Here is a 26,061-nt window from a genome sequence, read left to right as displayed (position 1 = left end):
ACATTGGCACTAGAGTTGTTGCTACGCTTGATCCTTCACCTGCCTTCTGTATATGGCACTGGACTCAAGCAGGCAGGACAGATTCTACATTCAATTTGAAGTATCCAGAGGGGGTGAGATATTTCTCAGGTCTATCCTCGATGTGTGACACCACCCATGAAAGCATTCCTCTGTCTCAACTCACATGACAAGGGTCCTAAAGCGCTCAGACCTGGGAGAAATGGTAATGATGGGGCTGTGGTGATGTGGTGGTCTAGGCCATATTTGTACCGAGATGTATTTTACCTTTTCAAAAAGTTTGTATGCCTCTATCTTTAAGAAGGTAAATGAACATGTATTGCAAGAATTAAGAAATAAATCAACAGCACCCACTTAACGCTGTCTTGTTAGGATTACATGATCAATGGTGACTCCAACATCAGACTTTTATAATACTCTAGGCAGATGGTAAACAAGCTATAGTGATTTGATCCATATGCAACCTTTCCGTGAGTGTGTGTTCGCTATGACATTTTGACGAAAGAAGCACAATGACATGGCCTTTCAGACCTCACATGAGTGACTGTTCACCCTTTAATGGGATAAATCATTATCAAAACAAACTTTTATGACTGGTCGCAGAGAGGGGTCATGATGCCCATGCCATGTGGTTCCAAAATAATGCAGGTCGATGCCGATTTTCAAAGCGATGACCTGTGACTGAGCAGCAAGCTCATTGCTCAAAATGTGCATTTTAACACTTCCACTAGTCACTCTTTCATTCAAGGCGATCCACGAGTGAGCACAATGAAAGACCAAATCTGCAGCCGCCTTAGATTCCTGGAGGATCAGCAAAAAATGTGCAGAGACAAGTTTCAAAATGCTGACAATTTATGACCTTTAAGAAAATATTTGTTAAGATTTGTTAACTGCACCTGCTATATCACGATAACCATGATATACCGTCATTTGGCAAGAAGGTTATCATACCGCCATAAAAGCAATACCGTGACACCCTCTAATTTGGATAATGTTTGGATTTGATGGCCACCACATGTTTAACTGATGTCCTTCTATGCATAACAGCAGTGCCTAATCCAGAATAACTGTCGTCATCCATAATGCTTGTGTCCAGTTTTGGGTCATAAGGTCGGAGGCACGTGCAATTACAATGTACTGTTTTGCTTCATCAAAAGTGGTTTGCGCTTCTTGAGCTTCATCCTGCAAAATGTCCGATGGAGTTGGTGGGTTGCGGGAGAAGTTCTTCATCAGCTTTTCTTGTTGTCACCACCATTGGAGAAATCTCTGGATGTTGGATACACTGGTAGCCGCATATTGAATTCCTGTAACTTTGGTGACTAGCACCTGCGGTGATGGGAAATGAGGGGCCACAAGCGAAGTCTAGGCAAAAGAGTGAAAAACAAAGTTGTGTCCATGAGGCCTTGTATATTCTCAACCACTGGCGAGCCAGGTCGCAAGAGGGGTAGCAGCCAGCTCCTGCAATGTGTTCGTGTGAGATGAGCTCATCTCATATTTGTCCAAAAGCGTGCTTTTAGGAATAGGTGGCCCTGGGTCAGGGTTAGATGAGATGTTTGCTGGTTCAAGGCAATCCCCGGACAACATTGCACTTTCTCCTGGCCTGTGATTAAACAAACTATTACAGGTGCAAGGGAAAGATGCACATGGCAACCCCACTTAGATCTTCAACCCTGTGAGAATTGGGATGCACTCTCAAGTGAGCCGGTCATGCCACCTGTTCCCACAGTGCATGCAACAGCATGACCGTTTTGAGAATTAGGGGCACGAAGCTTGAATGTTTTGTGTGCACCTGTGCAAGTGTGTCTCACACGCAGAGCTGCATTAAGAACTCTAAGAAGAAAGTCAGGATGTGGGTATGCTGACATATTGCGGAATGGTTAAAATACTTCTGTGCGTTACAAGCCATGAAATCCAATGTAACATTTTACAATCTTGCTAGAATGGGATTAACTGGTCTCGCAATTGTTGGCGAGCGTTGGGGCACTTGCATCCACAGACATGTGTTATGTGTTTGTTGCAAACTGTGCAAGTTCTGGAAAACGATAAAGTGAAAACTCAGTCAGCTTTCAGAGCCACACACTTTTGGTTGTCCAGTGATGGAATTCCCCCTCAGAACATTAAAGTTATAATCTAGATGTGCCCTCACTATTTACATTAGGCTTCAAACGTGATACATAGATCAAGTTATATCGTCCTAGATTTTTGAGGTATGTTTTTTTCTTAGAATTATTTGGGTTGATACACTAGTTTCTTTCTATCTTCTGAGCTCACATTTGGTTATAATGTCTTCATTACACAGGTGTTTGACTTTGCTCAACACACTGGCGACATTGTTCTTCCTATACAAGAGAAGTTATTCTTACTCTTCTCTACTCTCTACGCCTGGGATGTGCACTGGCGATATCTTTACTGAGAATATTTCAGTTTTAACGAAATGTACTCATGAATGTGACATTGTCTAATCTGGCCACATAGGGTTTTATGTATTGGATGACATGGGAGGTTTTTGTGTGTAAATGTGTTCATACTGTTGGAAAGCATTTGCATAATTATCGTTTATTGAATCATTACCTCTTGTAATGATAGTTCTGCTCCTGCAGAAGGGGGTTACCCCCCAAACGTGTTGGACTCGGTTCTACATAAGTAAAAGAAGCCTGATTATTTTCTGAAGACTACAGTGTGAATTATTCAATTTTGTCTTTGTTCAGTAGACATTTAGAATGTGTTATTTAGCTGTTGGCTGTGTTTACAGCAAAAAGGTTTGCAGGGGACAAGGGAGTCGTTACATTAGGACACTCTTTTTTTCTGTATTAGTGTTTGTACAACTCTGTATCAGTGTCCCCTGCACTCAAATATGTTATCAAATCATTATTTTAATTACCTTTGCGATCTATATGAAAGAGTAGGTGTGTACTGGATTCTTGTATTCTATAACAAGCAACCTTGTGACAGTGAAGACAGAAAAGGTCCCCATGATCAACAAATGGGTCTCGGTTTTATTTCAACTATGTGCAGGAAAATGAACTTTATTGACCAAAAGATTGTTCCCGGAGTTGCCCTGTCTCGTTCTATGTGGGCAAGAGTTAAGTAGTCAGGTGCAGGCTTGCTATAGCCTCCTCTTCCCCCCTCCCGCTCCCCCAGCCTTTTATGACAGTTGCACAACTAGAGCAAAAGACAGGGGTCTTGATGTTGGGCTGTGAATTTTAGAACCACAGCTATAAAAAAAGACAATATGCAACTATACTAACGTGATACACTGGCTATCAGGCTTGACGTCAGAAAATCAAAAGAACGTTGTGAACTCAAACTTCCAAACCCCATTCTGTGACGACTTTCACTAACAACCATAGATACATATAATTTGGTTGGTAGGGAAAGGTAAGTAAATGTGTGAATGAAGGGAAAGAAGAAACAAAGGTGCAAACAAAAGGATAAGGAAAAAGAAGTGGGAGAAGGGAACGATACGGATAAAGAGGGTGCAAAATCCATTAAGTAAAAAATTGAAAAATCATGAACAAAGGAACTGGAACATTTTGCTAATGTTGGCTCCCCTTTGCGAAAATGATAACTTTTTACAGTTGAAAAACAACCAGGCTATCATTCAAAGGTGGGCAATCTGGTAAACATGTTTTTTACATTTTAGAAATGTCCCTACGGGGAAGGGCATAAATAGCACCAATGCGGGTTCTATCCTGCTTTACTTAGGATCAAAGGACATTTGGGGAACATAAGAATGACCGCAGATCTTTATATTTCTTTTTATTGCATTTTGATTCATATAAACCTTTCATATTTTATAATCAATGCAAACAATCAATACAATCTAAAAACAATACATTCCAAAATTAATATTGGTCAAACATGTATCGCACAAATCTACAAAACATTTCACATTTTATAATTAATAGAAACAATCAATACAGTCTAAATACAATGCATACAAAATAAATTTAGTTCAAGCATGTGTCGTACAAATAATTATTTTCTGAATTATCCTACAGGTCGCTATATTCAAAGGCATGGAAGAGCCATCAATTAATCTAGTCCAAAAATATTCTGATGAAATCAACTCAGTGTCAGATACAATTTTTCTGAAATGTAACATTCAAAACTGTAAGGTACCTGTGCTCTCAATTACGACATGAAACCAGGATTCCTCCTGACCTCTTTTGTTACAAAAACTACACATCCTACCCACTGCAGAAACCCCTGCACAAATGTTTCTAATTTTACCATTACAAAGGGTGGTCATACGAAATCTAAAATAGATCTTGCAGTAAATCGGGAAGAGCAAGCGCTCCAGGTAGGAAAGTAGGCTCCCCAATTTGCTTACATGCAAAGGATGTTTTTTATACTATGTAGAAGACATAAGGAATCGTTTGTGGATATCCAGTGTACCGAACAGTTTCACTTTCATCCTAATATGATTATTTTTAAAAGTGTTGAGTGATATCCCCATGTCATTAAGAATGCTTCTGCACTTGAGTGTCAGTTCATTCCGATGGGTGCGTGTATTTGAGGGAAAACAGGAAGAAAGAGCTTTGAACATAGAGGTGGGAGGATAAACTAGAATTTTTGAATATACAGAAATCATAATCCATTTTACCCAGACCCCCATTGAAAGAAGGCCAAACTCATATCTTATTCTAGGACCTCTTACACACTGTGAAAGTTCCAGAACTCTCCTACACAAAATTCCTTTTAACCTGTTTAGAATTGCCCAACCACCCAAATGCTAGCATTCCAAACTGTACACTATGGCGGGAACAACTTTTGCATTGCAGAATCTCACCAATGGAATTAATGAAAGACAACAAAAACTGTGCCTGATCCTCTGTATATGGGCAGCATATAACACATTATTTTTCTTTGAAATCGAAAATAAATGAAGTTTATTTGTGTTGCTAAAATCTGAAATCCTAGATATCGCAAGTAGGTTATTACGTCCAACAAATGTCCAAATAAAATGAAGTATCCTTTTACGCCCCCTCTAGGCCATATTTCCACTCTAGACCAGACGTAGAAAATAGGCAAACATAAGTGCCTCTAGGGTGTTAGTGTAAGGCCAGTAGGATCTAGTTGTCTATCCCCCACTCCGATGGTAACCTCACTACCACTACAAAGATGGCAACCAATACAATCAGTCGTAGCGACTGTGGGGTTTGAGGCTCTATTAGTCAGTTTACTAAATTGAAGGGTACCCCGATGTTTATCAGTTGGGCCTGATCCCACTCTGACACCATTTTTGGCGTGGTGGAGTGAGTAGTCAGAGTTAGAGGTGATATTTCAGTATCTGTCCTCTGTCAAAAAAATCTCCTCTACTCCAGCTTTACCACTAATCAACAGAAAATAAACCTAGGTAATACCAGGAGAATTACTCCCTTCTCCTGGTTCAGTAAGGATCAGCCGTAGGTCAGTGTCCAAGAGTCAATTCAGGTCTTCCTCTTTAAGAGAAAATGCCAGAAGAATGCCTCACTTCTCCTTGCTCCACAAGTCCAACCTTCTCTTGACAGTCTTTAACTACCTTTGAATTTAGCTTCTGATTCAACAATTACAACCCAGAAGAAGGATTCCCTTCTCCTGGTTCCATGACTCAAAGTGCTCTTCTATCTGTTTTTCACAATAGTTCTTATGAGCCTTTCTAGTTCCCGCCAGGCTTCTCTGAGGCTCTCTTGAATGCATCATGCTCTTTATTTCTGATATTAACACTCTTGTCCCCCTCTTTGAGACTAGAGATATTTTTCTTGAGTCTCTGTTCACTTTGGTTACTGTTGGAACAGTTATTGAGATGAAGGAGATTCCTTCCCAGGCGTTCTTCCCAACTGTTCTTATTCTTAGTACAAATACTGGAGATCACTCCCAAGGCTTATTTCATAGTTCTTATTCTCAATGCAATTACTGAGACGAGGGAGATCCCTCCCGAGGTTTGCTTCACATGCCCCCACTCCCTTTCCGACTCTCCTGTAACTCCTGCTACCTTTACTTTGGTTGAAGTACATCACCGGTTCTTCCTTCCAACGTTCCCATTGAATGCTTGTTCAGCTTCACTCTTCACTCTCTGCGGTCCTGTTGTGTCTCTGCAAGCATTACGGGCAGGCAGTATCGGCATAGTTGTGGGACCACTCATCCACCTCCTCGAGGTCTCGTTGGACTTTGCGCGTCATCAGCCAGCGTCTTCGAAGCGTCTGGGTTGCTCCTTCAATGACCCATCTTCTCTCACAGTTTGAATCTCCCAGGCTGAGCACCTGTTGCTCACTTTACTGAGTCCTTCTTTGCTTTTTATCTTGTTGAGCTGGGTACTCCCCAGCGGAGTGTCATCGTCCATTGTCTGGCTCAATCGTCTACTCCTCTTGTCTCCTATGGGCCATCTCGCCCAGTATATTTCACATGACTCTGTGAATGTTCTTCTTGTTCTCATTACCTTCAGAATACAAATCCTGTTTAGATTGAAGGTTTATATTAACGGTATCTAATCTTACAGGAAGAAGAGGTGTATTACAATAGCATGTAGTAGAACTGTCATCTGAACGTCGACAGATCTTAAGGGATTCATAGTTTATAGGGCAAGATGGTCAGGGAGTTCCATCATGGAGCAGAAGCCCTTGTACCCATAGGAGGAGTCTCTCCCTTTGCGGTCCTCCCGCTTTTTACCATCCCTCAGAGGATTATCGGGTAGCAGCCTCCCCCCCTAGCCTTACAACAAAGTACTTCCCTATGACCTGATCCCACGAATCGTCATAAAACATGATATGGGAATAGCTCTGGCCCCTGTGCCAGGTAGAGGCTGCCGGAATATCATGAAAAAAATCCTGTCCAACTTGACAAGAACCCAAGAATCCAGAACATTTGACCAGCATAATCTCTTATCTCTTTGGTTGGATGTGAGGCCAGTCAACATATGCGTGCCCTTTCATTCATAACAGGTACTGTTAAAGTCACCAGCTACTACAATATTATAGGGATGACCATCGTCCAGCCAAGAAGAAAACATTTCAGTAAGAGCCTCAGTAAAACTCTCCAAATTAGATGAATCAGGGTTCCAATAAAGATTTACCATTACCAGCTACCCAAAGAAAGGCCTTGGTTCCACCTTAACTACCAGATGTCTGGGCTGTTTGTCTGACCAAATGACAGCAATGTGAAACTTTATGTTGTTTACCATAACTAGCAATCCTCCTATGGCCCTTCCTTTAATGAGACGTAACACCTTCTGTAATGAGGTAGTATATACAATAAGTGGGACAGAATCATACAAGAGAGAACCAAGAACATTGGCCCACGAGTTCAAGTGTTAAAAAGGACGGATTAGCCTGCCCTTCCAAGACTCTCCCGTTTGGAGACTCTCATCATTCTGATGAGTCATTAGATGCATGCCCCTTGTCCTACAGGAAGTAAACAGTACATATGCTATCATCAGTATTGCAAAATATTTGTAATAAACAAGACTGTTCCTTCTGTGAACTCTGGTCCTCTTTTCAGGAGACAAGACTATCTTGCATGTTATTTACCTTCGAATAATTATTATTTAAAGCTTAATGCTGGTGCCTGTTCCATTTGAAACCTCTGTTTTAAAGAATTGTCTTGGTAATCAACAGGACAACCGTTGAAACAGAGTAGACATCATAACCCAATAGTAAAACACGTTGAGACTCTTCCAACAATAGAGCAACTACCACTTTTGATTTCAAATGCATGTGTACTGCATTACATCTATAACTGTCCACAAACTCTGCCCACTCAATGTCACTTGAAATAATGTTTCTTAACCTGGGAAGTTCATGAAAGAGTGTCAACACATTTGATCTGTTTAACACAGGTATAGAAGAGCGAGGAAAGATTGCTTCCAACCCAGAACCAATTGGGATCCTTGAGGTTTCGTAGGGCATAACCAGGGGTAGTTTGAGATACCCTCTTGCAAGAGCTTTTCAGACTGCTTAGAGACCTTTAATAGATTTTCTTGGGAAGGATCTGGGTCAAGCATATCCTCCTCGTCAATTATGCATGATTCCTTGGTGTCCATTGAGCTTTCCAGACTGACCAGCCGTGCTCTGCAATTACCGTCCTGTAAATCTTTTTGAAAATAATATGTAATGTAGGACTTCTTAATGGTAAGAGCTTTTGATCTATTTGACTGTGATCTGCTGTTGTCTTTCTTCTTCCTTTTTCCAGGAGTTTTAACCCCCTTTGGTACAAAAACATCTTGAGAGGGATCAGTGCTCTTATTATCAGAGACTTGCTCTGAGGGAACAGATACTTTAGCAAGCTTGTCTTACATCTGCCTCAGGAATTTCCTTGATGTTTTCGTTTTTTGTTGAAAAAACGATGCTGCTCAGAATTAGGTTTTCAAGTGGATCTTGACTGACCCTCCACCAGCCTCTCTGTGGGGACTGGCTGAAATGTACCCATTTCAAAATGTCTTTTTAAAGAAGTCTGTGATTTTTTCTTTCGGTTTGGACTCTAATGTATTGGAGCAGGGATTTGAGTCCATCATGTCCTCTGGCATAGGGCAATTCAAACGAGCATCTCTGTGATCCACAACAGAAGCGGGAATCAGTTCTGGAGGCAGAGCGAGGCTTCACCTAGTACGAGGTTTTCAACTGCTTAACATTGTACATGATCATCTGTTCAAGGAAGGGTAGCAAAGTGCACTGTGGTACGTGTAAATAGCGAAGCCTCCTGGTCCAATTGTAAAGAAAAGGAAAAGGCACGAGTTACACTGGCAGTTTGCAAGTTACCTCTAAGCAGTATTTCCACAGCACCCACAGCAACTTGGCATGTTAGCTTTTGTATTCTCCTCCCTCACGGCCAAAGAAGCAGCTGATTGCTAAAAAAACATTGACCTCAATCAGGAGAGAGAATTAACAATGTGGCACTCTGATTCACTGCGACAACTGCACTTAATGTGCACTCCTGTGCACTTGCCTTGATCACTAAGTACATAGTGCACACTGGTGCTTATTCAATTTTTCACAACACTCACCCTAACGTTAAAATGCTTATAACATTGAAGCATAGACACTGATTTGGATAGAGACATGATTTGGATGTCAGAGTTAAATGGCTCTACATCAAACATTCCTTAAGCTCCTCTACTTCCCAGCCCTGTTCAAAACCTTTTGCTTAGTCTCTGGGTAAGTATGGCTGTGCACATGCTCAGTTTGAAAAGCACAGACCTCTTAGGAGAATTATATATATGAGTTCTATTTTACTCCACGGTTCGAATGCTACTTGTGTGATTCTTGACTTTATCTGATTGAGACATAGGATAATGTATAGTTTTGTTATACTATGTGACTGTGACTGTTCATTGGAACGAAAAAGCTGGAAAATATGTCTTTCATGCCACGGCGGGGGGCGTACACGGCCGTTAATGGTCAACCAGCCCATGGTAAGCCTCGGCTCGGGCAGTGGGCTGTTACCGGTCCATGTCTGCCCACCCTATACAGTGATGAAAGACATTAGAACCCTGAGGTTCATCCATGGTGCATATGTTTTTCTTTACCCCCAGGAGATTGGCTGCCAATCGCCCCAAGGGAAGAAAAGAAATGAAAAAAAAGATGGCAATGGGAAAAGGGACTAAGGGCCTGATTCACAGAAGTGTTTTATAATGGGACAATCGCATAGGAAAATGCTCTGCGAATCAGGCCCTCAATCTCTCTTCCATTTCTATGGTGGTGGCTGGGATCGGAGGAGCGCTGGGACCGGAAACCAAAGCTCTGGTCCCACAGGTAAGTTGGGAGGGGGGCTGGACAAGGGGGGAGTTGACGGTGGGGAAGGGTGTTTCTTGGTTTTGGAGGGTAGGCAGGCAGGTGGGGAGGCAAGCCAAAGAGGCTCCCAGTTGCCGCCACACATAATGTTTTTTTTTAAATGGCGCCACCACGGGACGGAACTCGGGTGGCTGGAACAGCGGGTGGAGAATGTATATTCTCGCCTGCTATTCCAGCCATCTGATTGGCCAATGGCCCGTCTTTGGGTGTGAATATAGGTTCTAGCCTTCTAATAAAGGCTTAATGACTGTACTTTGTTGCATAGGGGGCATTTGTTGGATTTTGTTTATGCTGTTGATTTTTTTTTACAAAAGAAGCTGTTGAGAACCAGGCCTAAAAAGAAGCATTTTCTACCACCTTATCAGATGGATGACACACTCTTTATTGAACGCCGAACTATTCAGAGTCCTATTAGTCAAAGAGTTGAATCCAGCACCCAGTTTCCATAACAATCCTGTGCCTGCAAATCTACACGTGTTCTAAATTATGCATTCTGTCTGACCACAATATTCCTACAGCCCAGAGCAGCAGGTTCAATCCATTGTACCAACACTATATAACCATTAAACCCAGGCACACCATTCTTAGAAGTAGTGCCATATAACTACTGATCTCTAGTGCATGTCACTTCAACTCCTCAGACATTCAATTGCAAAACAGAACCCCACATATATTAAATGATGAAAAGTTAATGTTCATAGTTTGACATCTCTGACAATGAAAGTGTTCAATCCGGTGATGCACTGTTACCTTCTAATGAAGTGTCAGTCTGCAGTCCATCTGAAATGCAGGACTGTCTAGCAGGGCACTTCGAGACAGCCGACAGATGCTACAAAATGCAGCCGTGGGCACTTAGCCGTATCATAACAGATGTTGCGTGAACAAGAGATGTACTGGTGTTTCTTGCCCTTCCATGTACCTGTAAGAATGTTTACTCAGTAAAAATAAAACCTTACACAATGAAGTCGAAGAAATCATTTTTCACAATGTTTTTTTGTGTAAGGAAGTGATCTTCATGATAATATTTTTTCGAAGAAAGCAAATGCAATGGCTTTCTGACGACTTGCTTTGACGTGTATATGTGGTATTTGAACCCTTTTCAAAATATTCTTTAAAACATTTTAATTGCGTCTTCTTTTTATGATTTTTCTTTACTTTCAAATTGTAGGGATTTAATAAATCCACCTTGAAAGCTGCATAATTTTCTTGCATTTTGATATGCTATTTTTCTTTACAGATTTTAATGTATTTGAGAATACTTCCCTCATTCGTTGTTTTGAATTCTAATAGCTTTAAATATGTTTTGGAATGCTTTGATTTTGTGGCCTTTAGTGTAATGAACACTTTACCTTAATTCTGTTACTTTTTGCTTACTTTTTTCTCAGTTATACATTTCTGTAGTTTTAGTTTTGGCTCATACAGGTGGTAATAGCCGTTTTGAGTACACAATAAAAAGCTATTTGTACAGAATGTTTATGCAGGCGTGGCAACTTTTTCTGGCATTTGTGGAGGAATAAAATTATATATATATATATATATATATATATATATATATATATATATATATATATATATATATCATTGCAGCCATTCCTGTTCCTTATCTAGAATCCTGTCACATTTAGGTAACTTACAATAGCCATTTCTGTCTGCAAAAGCCTTTGGGTAATACAGCTACTACTACTTAATCAAGGGTCAAAAGGAAAGGGTCAGCATTAAGTCTTTATTTTTTTTATCAAAACGTACCTTTCTAAGCACATCCCGTCCTCAGCAGCTGTTCCGTGAGGTTGGTGGCGTCCAGGCTGTGGTCCGCATCGAGAAAACAGCATCTCTTCAAGCCGCGCCGCGTCCCGTTGTCAGGCTCCAGGCATAAAAGGGAAAAGCGCCGCCCCTCGTGTGGAGAGGTGCGCCGTCGCGTCCCAAGTGACGTGCCGGCTTAGGCCTAGTTTTGCGGGCCCCCGTATCCTGAATGGCACCACCTGTGGCAAATTGAATAAGGAAAAAAAAGAAAAAGAAAAAAAAAGGATTAATAACTTTATTAATACGTCAAAAGAAGGAAGAATCACAGGAGCTGGCACAAGTAAGGACTGGGGAAACAAAGGAAAAAAAAGGTGAGAGGAAAAGACTGGGGAAGAGGAAAGGGGGAATAACAGAAAACAGCTCAAATATAAAATTTTAAGGAAAAATATCAATATATTAAGAGGATAAGAGAAGGAGTTGAAGGGAATAAGTGAATTAGATGGAGGTCTACTAATGCATAGCATGTACCAATAACTCCCAACCACTTTGCCTCCTCACATATAGTATTAATAACACTCAACCTTAAGTTTTATCCTTCATATCTCTGTCAACATGCTCCTTTGATTACCATATGTTGTATTGGCTGACTGCATCTGGATTCCATATTTCCGAAATAATTATTAGATCTCTTCACACTTTCAAGTATCCATAGTCTGCACCTTATTATTTTCTGCTCATCTGAGGCTTCTTTTGCTAGAGTGTGACAGTAATAATAATATGGATTGAATAATTGCAGATTATGATTGAACATAATTAAATAGGGATTTAAGAGGTGTTCATAGAACTGGTCTTAAGTTGTATATTGTCCTGATATACACCTATTTTCATACCTTTGCTCTTTCAACAAATCTTTGCCAATAACTGTCAGCAATGGCTGCTAACAAAGCAAATAAAAAAATGCATCCTCAACAAAGGATACCACCTCCTCTTCAACGAATCTTAAAAGACCTAAAAGTGACTCACCACCTCCACTAGGCATCTCAGATCCTGCTATTGAAGCCATTCTTGTGGAAATTAGAGCACTTAAACCCTTTATTGAGACTACAAATGCTAAGCTACAGCAATTAGATGATAGATGGATGGGTGTTAACAACAGAGTGGAAGAATTAGAAAAAAGAGTAGGGGTTACTGAAGATCTATCCCCCAGAGTTATACAACTAGAAGAATCCATCAAAGACCTCCAAAAGCATAATGAAGATTTTGAAAATCGCAGCAGGCGCAACCACCTATGCATATCAGGTCTGCCAGAAGGGTCTGAAGACACTGACCCCATTGCTTTTCTACAAAAATTCCTACCAGCCATCCTACACTTGCCCTTGGAAACAACATTCAACATACAGAGGGCTCATAGAATAGGTCAAACTACACAGTATCTAGGACTTCTTGTCCATTACCCAGAACTCTCATATTTTATCTACTGGAATACTCACAACTACAATTTATTATATCCACAGCTAAAAAGCACAAATCCCTCATATGGCATGGTGGCAAGCTATTAATCTCACAGGATGTGGCCAGAACCACAGCTCAACGAAGAAAAGTTTTCCTATCCTTTCGTCCCACTCTAAAACAGCTAAATATCCGTTACGGATTATACCATCCATGCTCCGTTAAGGTGACACATAAAGGACGTACAGCTGTATTTGATGATTCATCAGATCTAAGGGTCTTTACCCAATCCATAAAAAGTGATGGCATGAATACATCCTCTCCTGCACATGCATCAACTTCACCTGTTACTTGAGTCATTGATCTTTAAACATTTGTAGGTTTTCTAACTTTTATTTTATTATTTACTTAATGCAATTATTATCAAATTAAGTCAATAGATTGAGGCAGGGTGTCCCTCTTCCACTGTTGGTCGTTCTTTTTCCTTTTGACGACCCAGTTGGTGCTACATATCCCTCTTATATCCTTCCTCCTAGGACCTTCTCCTATATCCTGTTTCGGTCAAACTCCCTTCTCCCTTCCCTGATCCTCAATGTGTTATCCTTATATGTCTCAGTTTGGGTATATATTTTTCAAACCATATTATTATTAATTCGATTCTGGTTTTTCACTACAGCCACATGATGCATGTTTATCATTATATATATATGTCTAAATGATTTTCAAGTGTATTACATGGAACATCAAAGGATGTAAGAATCCCATCAAAAGATGCAAAATTATATCTCACCTTAACAAATTTAAGCCATCAGTTACTTGTCTACAAGAAGCCCACTTATCCATTAAAGAGACAATGAAGCTTAAATCCCTTTGGCTAAAGGAGGTTATTTCCAGTCCAGCCATAGCTAAAAAACTGGAGTTGCCATAATAATAAGTAAAAAACAACCCTATAAAATTATAGCTCAAGATGCTGACACCAATGGTAGATGGGTATGGGTAAAACTTTTAATTGACTCCAGTCTCAATCCTTAACATCTATGGTCCCACCTTACCGGATCCCACCTTTTGGCTCTCAATCAAACAAATGATACTCAAAAACATTTACTAACTTCATATTGTGTGGAGACGTCAACCAGATCCTTGATCCATTTTTAGACCAAAAATCCAGTTGCATGTTTAAATCAAATAAAACCCAGAAGGCCTTTTTAAATTGCCTATCAGAAACTGATACATGGAGACTTTCCCATCCTACACAGTTAGACTACACCTTTCATTCATCTCTGCACAATACACTATCACGCCTGGATTATATTTTTGCAATTAAGACCCTTTCTGGATCCATTGTTGACTCTAAAATGTCTTACATTATTAAATCAGATCATGCACCTGTTATTACATCCTTCTCCCTTACAGAAGTAAAAAAAACTGCTAGCAGATGGAAACTTAATAATTTCCTCCTACAAGATCCACATATTATTGAATCCATTAAATTATTTATCCAACAATATTTCATTAATAATAAAGATGGTGATACTTCAGTTGTTAACAACTGGGATGCGTTCAAATCAGATTTAAGAGGTCACATGATGGCCATTTCTGGTAGAAACAAGAAACTAAGGAAAAAACACCTCGAAGACCTTTATGCCCAATTTACCCTAGCAGAGCAATGCTACTATTCAGATTCTAGTTTGATTAACCTTCAGCAGGTGATAAAGTTATGCTTCATAATCCATAAAGAAATTGTAGAGCTGGCAACAGGAATAATACTTAAATACAAAACTAAGATATATCAAACATCAAATAAAGCGGGCAAAATTCTTGCCTCTTACCTAAAAACGAAAAACAAAAACTTCACATATCCCATATTAAGGATAGTCAAGGTAAATCCTATCATCGCTCTGAAGAAATACTGGATTGTTTGAGAAAATTCTATACTGATCTTTATACCCCAGAATGTTCTATTCCTAATGAAAATATTGATTCCTTTCTTAATAATATCAGTCGGACATCATATCCTCGAACAGACTTTTCTCACCTTGATAATGATATAACATCCTCAGAGATAACAAAGGCCATTCACGGCCTTGGAAAAGGGAAAGCACCCGGCCCGATGGTCTTTCCACAGAATTCTATACCAATTTATCCGAAGTGTTAACTCCAAAACATAAAGCACTATTCTCACACTTTATTGCCCAAAAAACTTCTTCTGGATCATTTTCAGAAGCATTACCTATTATATTCCCTAAACCGGACAAATACCCAACAGTTCCCGGTAACTATCGACCCATTTCCCTTATTAATATCGAAAGCAACATTTTTGCAAAAATACTTGCTAATAGGATTGAATCCTGACTTCCAATTCTGGTTAAGGCAGATCAAACAGGATATGTGAAGGGTTGTAACAAATCCTCTAACTCTAGACTGCTACTCAATGCCAATAACCTAGCAGCCAAAGATAAAAAAGATAGACAAGGTTATGCTGCTATTGCTTTGGATACGGAAAAGGCTTTTGACCGTGTCGATTGGAACTTTATGTTTCAAACCCTGCGGTGGCACGGATGTAGTGATAAATTCATATCATTGGTCAAACTCCTTTATTCATCCCCCAAATCCTCAATATATTTAAATGGCCAAACATCCTCCTCTTTTCCATTGCTCAGGGGAACAAGGCAGGGTTGCCCCTTCTCACCATTACTATATATTCTTTCATTGGAACCGTTATTGGAATTAATAATATCTAACAAAAATATCCCAGGGATTCAAGTAGGAGCTTAATTTACCAAAATAGCAGCATATGCAGATGACATCCTTATTCTAATTAAAAACCCCAAACATCACCTTCCCAATCTTCTCAATGCTTTATCACAGTTTGGTCAAGTATCAGGATACAAATTAAATAGCCAGAAATCAGAAATCCTGCCCTTAAATCCCTACTGCTTCAAACATGACATTGACATTTTTGGCCTTAAATGGTGCAGTCGTTCCATTAAATACTTGGGTATTCGGTTTTCCCCTACAATTATCGATACCATCAAGATTAACACTAAGATTTTACTGGACACTCTTAAAGACCTAACATCCAAATAGTCCCCCCTTTATCTCTCTTGGTGGGGGCGATTGGATACGATAAAAATGATGTTGTCCCCTATTGTATTATACTACCTTCAGCTTCTTTCTGTTCCACTATCTCTTTCCTTTTTGAAATCCATATATTCTATTCTACTAAACTTTCTTTGGGGAGCTAAGAAAAGTAAAAGAATTGTGCTAACCAAACTTAAAGCACTGTATGAAATGGGTGGTGTTAATTTCCTAGACTTTAAGCTATATCACTCCGCATTTCTCATAAAGCAATCTCGTCACTGGTTCACAGATCCTTAAATCTCTGATACTCCCACTTGGTGCACATTAGAAAAACACTCAGTTCATCCATATAACATTACAGATCACATATATATTTTTAAACATACCTCCATGAACATCTTAGACCCTATGAAAGCATCTGTAACAGCCCTACAATCCTTTCTCTTACCCTATTCTAAAACCCCCAATAAGTACCTTTCCCCTTTGTTATGGCAAAACAAAAATATACTTATAAACAACAGGGTCCTTTATCGGAAGTCATGGATTAAAAAAGGAATTAGTTTCAACGATCACATTATGGATGGTTCTTCCATTCTTTCCTTTCAACAAATCTCATCCAAATTCACCATTCCCAAAGCTAATTTTCAGTACTACAATCAGTTAATTAACTCCTGCCTAGATGCACTTGTTCACTTCTCTAATGGAATGCTTTCTCCTAATGCCCTTAGATTATTACAGCTCACCATGACCTGCGAAGTGATAGCCTCAAAAATGTATAACATGCTCGCTTCAACATTTGATGTTTGCTCAGTTCGTCTTAAATGGGAAAATGATTTAGGATGTAGCTTTGAAGACCAAATCTGGATCCGTTTGTTTTCTAAAATTAAACACTTATGGGTTTCAGCTAACATAACACACCATTATTTTTTATTCATTCATAGAGAATTTATTACTCCAGCTAAATTAGCAAAGACCAACCCTAATCACAATGCTAAATGTTGGTCATGTTGGCATGTATCCTGCCTCATACATGCATATGTTCTTTGAATGCTCATATATCTTTAGATTTTGGCAGGATATCTGGAATTTCATTGCGCTTATTTTTTCTGTTGATTTTCTTAGGAAGTCTAGCAATAACCACATATATATCTCCTGACTCAAATAGACTATATGATTTATTCATCTCTATTGCTTTGAAATGTATCACAGCCAACTGGAAATACTTCCAATCTCTTTCTACCAGAGGATGGTGGAACTCCATTTGTCATATTCAGAAAAATTGAACTGTGCATGGCAATTAATCACAATACTATTCCTAAATATAATGCTAAATGGTATTTTTTCATCCGCTATTTTAATTGTTTCAATGCTACTGCTCATGGATCGTGAACTCCCATATTCATACTTGATATTTTTTAGCTAGGTGATCTTTCTTTTATTCAAATGCCTGTTATGTATTTTGAGTACAGTGGTAAGAAAAGTTTGATTAAATGATGTATTATACCAACCCCCCTCACCTTCCTTCCCTCTTTCTCTTGTATGTCTTTGTCTGTCTATTTTGTTTGTCCCCCTATGTCCATTTTTATTTCCCCTAATCTATTAATTGCTGACTGGTTACTATATTTAGTTAAAATATGTATCATATTTCAATATGTTTAATGCATGATTTTGGTTCTGATCGATTTCTTTGCTTGTTAATGTTATCAACTTCTGTTCACTTTCTATGTTGGCACAAACTCCTCTCAACATCTGTAATTGCTATATTATGGATTATCTTTATTACCTTAAACAATAAAAAAATATTAAAATTAAAAAAAAGAAAAGCTGAAACAAATGCTTTTTTGTTTTGTTAAATTTTTTTCTTCATGTTTTAGAATCAAGTTTATGTTTTTGTGAATGGTTTTATTTGAAGTTACAAAATCCCACTGCTTTCATGCAGGATGCTTATATTTGCATGTGGTCACTGCACATTTATTGTCTCCTTATGCCAAATGATCCCTCATAAACTACGTTTGGAGCCTATCTTTCCATCTTCTCTGTCTCCTGATTCATTCACCCCTTTTCTTACAAAGACACAATTCTATTTTTCAATTTATACAATAAACATTTCTATTTTTTCATACAGAATTGAAGCATATGGATGAAGTCAACTGCAAAGGCGGTAAATATGTTATAAGGACAATGTTAGCCCGTTAGAGGCATATGTTATCTCTCATTCAAGTTGTGATCAGGATGTTCTCTGTTTAGTGCCTTGCAAGTCTTTCAGCCGACCTGAATGATAGGGAAAGCCTTTGGAGGAATGACCAGTACACAGCTGACTTCTAAGTGCCAAGCAGAGTCAGACTAATGAGTCAGAATCAAAACTCTTGTAGACATACATGCAGACAATAGACACAAAGGGAAACCCCCTCTGCTCACACGTGGATACAGGGAACAAACTACTTCTGTCCTAGAAGGCTAGTACAGTTTCAAGGCCTGCTTACAGAGACCCAGAAGCAAAGCGTGGCTATTGAATCGGCAAGTAAATTAAAGGAAGCACGTGCGGATTGTGTGAGCTCCTTAAGGTAACATCTGCTATCACAGAATTTAGATTTGGGAGCAATCTGGATTTAAGCCTTATATATGAACACACATGATTATTATTCCACTGCCAGTTCTTGACCAGGCTGGTCTGTTAGAAATGATTACATTCCCAAACCCTTTAACTGTCTTAACTTTCCTTCCAAGTGAACCTTTTTAAGTTAGTGATGTTTTGGGGAATATTGCGTAGAGGCCTGCGCATGCTTCAGCCAGCTGCCTCTGTAAGACCTCAAACATTGCCATAATTATTTATTGAGTCAAGAACACTATCCGTGCTGGGTATGGAACGATAACACATAGGCCAGTGACTTCCTGTCAAATGCTATATGAGCAAGCATTGAATGGGCCCTGCGAGTCACCTATGTTTAACAAGTAGTGCTTTCCTCAGTACTGGTAGGTGATGACGCTTAACATGTACTTGACTAGGTAAATATTGGGTCAGGGGTACAGAGAATCAGCTGAAGCAGTCTGTAACCAAGGCAAGCAAGATGAATCAGACATCTGAATCTGCCATAGCATGTCTTGCTCAAAGTGTAAATGTAACACTTTAATGCTTAGGCGTACAAGAATGTACACCAGTATAAATGTGTACCAGCATACTGTCTACTAGCAGAATGGCAAAGACCATGTCAAATTGTATGTGAATGTGTTGCCAGGGGTGTTGCTAGGTATGGAAAAGATCTGGGGCTACGCTAATGTCTGGACCGTCAGGACTCGGGGCTAGCTACCCTTTTGGTTGTAGCACCTGGGCTTCTATCCGGGGTACAACCAAAAGACCTGGGGCTATAGCGCCCCCCTAGCGATGCCTCTGAGTAATGCGCAAAACACCTTCATCTTTAGCTTATTTTTGAAGGCAGATCAAAATTCCTCTGATTTTATCTGTCTTGGGGATTGCTCCATAACTTTGAATTGATAAAAAAAAAGTTACTGTTTTAAGAATATTTAATTTTTTATTTGAGCAAGGTTTAATTTATGCTGTATGGCTTAGAGATCATGCAGTAGCCAAAAACGGCCACTAAGCTGTCACATCAGATTTTAAAAGGTCAGCAGCCACAGCATATTACCTAGGGGTTTAACCAGACTTTCCGGCAACCAAACTCACAGAGAGGTTTCTAACATGGTAATCATAGCCCTTCCATCCTGTGAGTGTCCATAACCAACTTTTCATGACGTGTATTCAGGGACGTCATTTCACCAAAATGCCAGGGGTAGCAGAAGTGACATTACACGACCCTTGACCTCTAATGACATCACAGGAAGTAATGCCATTTGACTCCACCCCCAAGTGGCATCACAGGAAGTGAATACACACAACCTTTCACCCCTTGACAAAACAGGAAGTGGCATCACATAGCATTGTTACTCAGTGCAATAAGAAAAATATGGTTACGATATCACTGTAATATGATATACATTTCATTCACGAATGGATCACCATATGTAGCATTAATATCAGTGTGTATAGGCCCATATTAACAAATTACTCTGAATCTAAGCTGACATCCAACACAACAGCCTGGACTATTGTACATTACTTGTGCTAAACTGTAACCCGACAGAGCATCTTGAAGAGGGCTAAACCCCAAAGCTCAGATATCCAGTGCCCGCCAAGTCTCTGGCCACAGACTGGAAACAGCAACTGGCCAACACAGGTAAAGCCAGAAAAACAATGGTCTGGAGGGTTGCCCAGAGCTGTGCCAGTGGTTATGAATGATTTGAAACCTTCCATCCATCACCTTTCTGTTTTGTTTATTTGGTAACTAACCCACAGTTTTTTTTTGTTAGATGGGAGATAGAGGGGAAGGAGATGTTGCAGGTCACCATATTTGCAGGTTTTCTTATTTTAAAATATAAACAGCAGCAGACGCTCCACGACATAACCCCTAGAAAAGCCTTCTGGGCCTACAGACCTAGGCTACTCCTCACTGATGATGCCCAATGATGCTGAAACATGTATGGGGATGCTTGTGATCTCGTGCAGAAGGGATGTGAACTAGCAGTTCGGGCTGGACTGCCCCTTTTGTGGTGAGATCAAGCCTGATTTCCATATGGTCTTTCTCCTCCTGTAGTGGCTTGGAAGGCTGAAACCTTCCAGTTATCTCCTTTCTGTTTTGCTTATTTGGTAAGTAACCCACATTTCTTTTTGTTAGATGGGAGACAGAGGTAACGTGTTGGAGGATGTGTTGCAGGTCAGAGTTATTAGAGGTGTTTTAAATTTTGAAATGTAAACTGCAGATCCATGACATCACCCCTAGAGAAAGCCCATTTATTATTTTCATTTGTCCTTTATATCTTACTTAATGCCAGACTCCTCAATCTTCTAAGCACTGGATTAGGAAATGAAGCCACGTTGCACTGCATCCTCTTATTCCCAAAGCAAGTGCATTTCCCCTGAGCTATCCTTCCAAATATAAATATATTTTGCTTCAGGGAGCAACAGAAAGTTTACTTCAAAGGCAGAGGGCAACTTCATGTACATTATCTCACCTGTCCTCTATCTACAGGGTGCTTGTGATGCAGGTCTGGCAGATCTGGGTCAGGTCGCAGAGGTACCAGGCCGGATTGGTGGCAGAAGCCACTGGGGCACACCCCTCTCATCAGAGGCCCACTGGATCACTGGATTTACAAAGTAGACAACGAGAAACACTGATGAGATTTGTGTTCATGCTTTGCTGTCACTGAATACTGCAGGCTGCTCTTACCCATTACCAGGTATTTATATCTAGTGCCCATACCCGTCCTGTTGCTACAGTACTGGGTATGAGCTGCACAGACAGCCCTGCCTCTGAACCCAACCATTTAGGCATTCTTCACTAATGGACTGCCAACCTGTTAGTGATGGCGACTTCACGCTTTTTCCTGCATCCCGGGTTACTTCTCCAGCTAACAAGATCGAGAACCCAGGTGAAAACACTAAACTGTGGCATATCTACCTGCATTTACAGCCACCTTTCTCAGGTGCAACACAGATATCTGCTCTTGGCACTGTCTCTTTGTCCAGTGGACCTAGGTTAGCAAGGGCAGGTCTAGGGGTAGATGAGGGGGAGCCAGAGTAACAGCCGCTACCCCTGTACACCCACAAATGACGTGCCTGATCCTATTTCTTTTGGAATTATTGTTGCCAAAACCTCTGGTATTGGTGTCTGTCAATGATACTTTCCAATGTAAATTTAAAACCATTCCAGAAAGTCATTTTTCTTTCAGAAAATAACATTTTGTTTTGTGAGACTCTTAACAATTCTCATCAGTGGTTGATTAAGGTTTCTGTTATTATCAACTGGTGGAAAGTCAGAACTGCTGCTCCTCTCAAACCCACCTGAAGTGGCCATTGAGGGTTTTACCAGATCAGAAACGACCACGATACGATGATTAATGCCACGGTGCTAGACATGTCAGTTTCATCGTCATCAGCATCATGGTATGGAAACAATGTCCTACAGATGCTGATGATAGATCAATTCTTTGTCACTTGTTCACTCTCTAGTTAAGTCCAATTCAGATACTAATTGGGCCTCTGATCAATCAATGAATGTCGCCTGAGATTCACAAATCAACTAGATAATATCGCAGTTGCCTCGTGGCCACCATGGCCATCACCTCACCCTTCAGATCAAGGAGCCCTCAACCAAGAAATGAGCTACATAAAGAAAATGTTGATTTGAAAACTGTGCTTATCTTGACAAAATCATCTGCCAATGGTTGAAATGCGAGTTCACATGCTTGCTGAATCGTATTCTGAAACATTAAAATTGATGAAACTTAAAATAAACATTTGCGTAGTTCTGTTCACCTTTTCCATGTCACTACTTAAGGCAGCAAAAAAACTGGTAATGCTAATAAAGCAAGCTCTGCAGTCAGGAAACAACACATTGTTCTATCACTGAATCACAGACCTCTCGATTTGATATTAACACCTTCAACTCTCTCTTCAATCTATTTATTTCAGGAAGCAAATCCATTTTTGCAGGGTCCACCATCAGTTCACGCGACAAATCTTTAATTTTTAGCTCTAAATCTTTTTGTATATTGTCCGATTTTTTTTTTTTATCCACTTGCCAGATTTATAAACATGCCTCGTACAGTGCATGTGAAGGCTTCCCAAACCATACCAGATTCAACTTCTCCAGTACAATTTTCCTCCATAAAATAGTCTATTTCGGAAGAAAGTTTGTCCATCTCATCTATATTGTCCAACAAGATGGTATTCAGTCTCCAAGTATTTTGTCTACTCACATTAAAATTCCATTTTAAATCCATAACCATATGAGCGTGATCAGTTAGTACAATATTACCTATACTACTTTTCTTATAATTTTGTAACATTTCACCTGCCATTAACACCATGTCAATTCTCGAGTAAGTGGCATGCGCTCCAGAATAAAAACTGAACTCTCTCACTAACGGATTTTCAATTCTCCAACTGTCTTTCAGTTTATGTTCCTCCATCAAATCCTTTAACGCCCGAGATTGCATATCTATTCTTTTGCAGTGTCTATCATTACTTCTATCCAATGTAGAATCAATAACTGTGTTGAAGTCTCCTCCCAAGATTACGCTACTTGACTTTAGATCCTGGATCGTTTGTGCCACCTTCCTAAAGAAGGTACCATCATCTAAAGTCGGTGCATAAATATTACAGAAAGTAACTTCTTTGCCCTGAATGTTTGTTAACATTGCGACCATTCTCCCTTCTTTGTCGCAAATTTCTCTGAGAACCTTATTTGGGGCATGTTTTCTTATCATAATTACCACACCCCTAGACCTTGATTCAAAAGATGAGCTATATGCCCTCCCAACCCAACACTTTCTCAAACCGTCCAAGTCTTCTTTAAAGAGATGTGCCTCCTGAAACAAATAAATATCTCCTTTTAAGTCATTCAAAGAAGACATCACTTTTCGTTTTTTCTGTGCATTGTTTAGACCATTCACATTCAACGAGGCTCCCCCATTTCCCAATCCCGAACGTCCACCCCCACCCAACCTAGATTATTCAGCAGGCCCTGATTTGTGACTGTGACTCTGACCGTAAACCCCAACCCACCCCTCCTGAAACAGATGCAAAACAACAAGAACAGCGTACACGATAAAATTCTCAAACACATTCCAGCTAGTCCAATGGGACACCTCTCCTAAATAACTTGAACTCCCTAATTAGTCTCCCATATTCAAAAGGCAACCTACTAAACAATAAATAGAAAACATGTCACCCAGATCCGAAACTTATATCTACCACAGCTACACCCCAGCAAGTTCAGTACAATTCAATGATCCACCCTCATACTTCAAACCACATCTATACCACAAATACCTCCACTCCAAGACATGCTAATCCACCAATGCTCACTTCTCAAATACTTCCATTCTAGGCCACTTAAACTCCTACCTGCTTAAAAAATCTGTCTAAAGCCTCAATACCCCCCAACATCCTCCTCTAGAGCCAATCAGACATCACCAGACCCAATCCTCAAACAGTAAAATACCACAATGTCCAAACTTAGTCTCAACACACACATGACCACACATCTTGGGGCCCATAAGTAATGTCAGACAACAGGAACAGCCTGGAAACAGTGTCAAAGAACACCCAATATAATGACAATAACACCCCAGAATTATGTGCACCAACAAACAAACATGTAAGACCCTGTGCTACTGCCAGTATCCAACCATGAGCCACTAACACCAAATCATTCACAACCAAAAACATGTGCACAGCCATTATTCCACACCAACAACCTACAGTCGAAACTACTAAAACACACCACACCACCCCACCACTGTCGCTCTGTCGCTGCGACATGAAACAGAAAACGACCTCACCCAAACCACAGATATCCACCTGCCATTGCAGACATAGAGAAACAGTAGAAGGAATCCAGCTAAACATGAAGCAAGGTGTAAATAAAACATCACCCTGCACATATGTCTAATTTATATCCCAAAGTCTCTGTAATGTTGAAGCAGGAGGTTTTGAAAGATCATTGGGCATCTAATTAAAGCCGTCCCTAGAAATGCACATTCAGGTAAAGAAGCATGCCAGTTTCTAAGGTTCCTAATGTGCTGGAGGACCACATGCTAACAGATACAAAAATATAAACAAATTACATCAGCAATACCCAGGTACGTATATATCAACACATCATCCGTGTAATGAAATCATTCAACAATTGCTAAATTAATATGTGAACCCTAAATTAACATCCTATTGAAAGCATGCCTAGGGCATCCAAACAGTAAACCTACCGACCCAGGTCATTAAAACAACCAACCCTGGCAATGTAGTGGATCCAGATAACATTCCTGCCATATTAATTAGACTTTAAAAATATAATGTCAACACATTTACCACCCCACTTTTCACACCAAACCAATTTCGGTGAAGTGCAAGGCCCCTTTATCACATTTTAGGGAGGCGATGGCAAACAAGGCCAGAGAGTATTTTGTATTAAGGAAGCGGTTGATTAACTCTCTGTGTAAGGAATGCTGGAGGCATCCACGTTAAAAAAAATTCTGATTGATAACCATTCCACAAAGTTCCATCCTTCCATCTTTCCAACAGCAGGGGTTACATTCCGTGTTATTGTGCAATATTCGCCAAGTGTCTACAGTGGTATTGTGTCGTGACGTCTGCCTACTCACCTCCCAACCTTGTGAACAGCTTATTTGGGGGTCTGCTCACAACATCCATAGTGTAGTCATGGAGGATGCAAAGACTATCATTCGCCGAAGCCAAGATGAGCACAGGAAATGACCTAATGTCGCACCATAATCATAATCCAGAACCAGCTGTTATTGTACCAGTCCATGAGAATACACAACATACAAATCACCATGAGCTAGAGTTGATTACTCCATGCTATTCTGGTATACCTTGCAACTGGACTGACAAGAGAGTGAAAGATCAAAGGATATTTTCGGACAGAAAGGCAACCCAGGAGTGTCATGATGTCATACACAAAACAGCATTCCAATGCACAGCCAAAATTTCCAGCAGAAGTGCACTTATTTTGAGCATGGTGAGAAATGTGATCGCTGGCTAGCATATAGATTGAGGATGAGAGACTCACAGCGCTCGATCACGTCAATTAAAGACTCTAAAGGTCACATTACATTCTCACCGGCGAGGATAAATGAAGTGTTCAAGGAATATTATGAGAATTTGTATAGAAATGAAACCCATATTGATGCGACTAATGGAGATTTTCTGGGGAAAATTCAAGTCCCAGTAGTTTCTGAGGAAGAGTCTACATTGTTGGAAGGGCCTATTACGATAGAGGAAGTCAAAATTGCGATTTCAAAACTAAATGTCGGTACGTCTCCAGGGCCTGATGGGCTGCCAGTAGAGTTCTATAGGTGGTTGCCTAATTCTGCATTGGTGATGTTAACGGATATGTATAAGTCCTCTATGGCTAAGGGATTACTTCCA

At 40.0% G+C, this 26,061-nt stretch overlaps 1 protein-coding gene across 1 annotated transcript in view; it reads left to right on the top strand.

Annotated features, from left to right (window-relative positions):
- The window catches only part of LOC138471860 (ficolin-2-like), a 450,860-nt gene that overhangs the window by 288,152 nt on the left and 136,647 nt on the right, over positions 1–26,061 (top strand). Inside the window, exon 6 of the mRNA XM_069609719.1 lies at positions 18,181–18,216. Within this exon, the coding sequence (XP_069465820.1) occupies positions 18,181–18,216 (36 nt within the window). The remainder of the gene's footprint in view (positions 1–18,180; positions 18,217–26,061) is intronic.

This window comes from Ambystoma mexicanum, chromosome 8, assembly GCF_040938575.1.
Source record: "Ambystoma mexicanum isolate Mex_15411 chromosome 8, UKY_AmexF1_1, whole genome shotgun sequence".
NCBI lineage: Eukaryota > Metazoa > Chordata > Amphibia > Caudata > Ambystomatidae > Ambystoma > Ambystoma mexicanum.
Note: the sequence above shows the minus strand (reverse complement) of the source record. Positions and strands in the feature narration are given on the sequence as shown.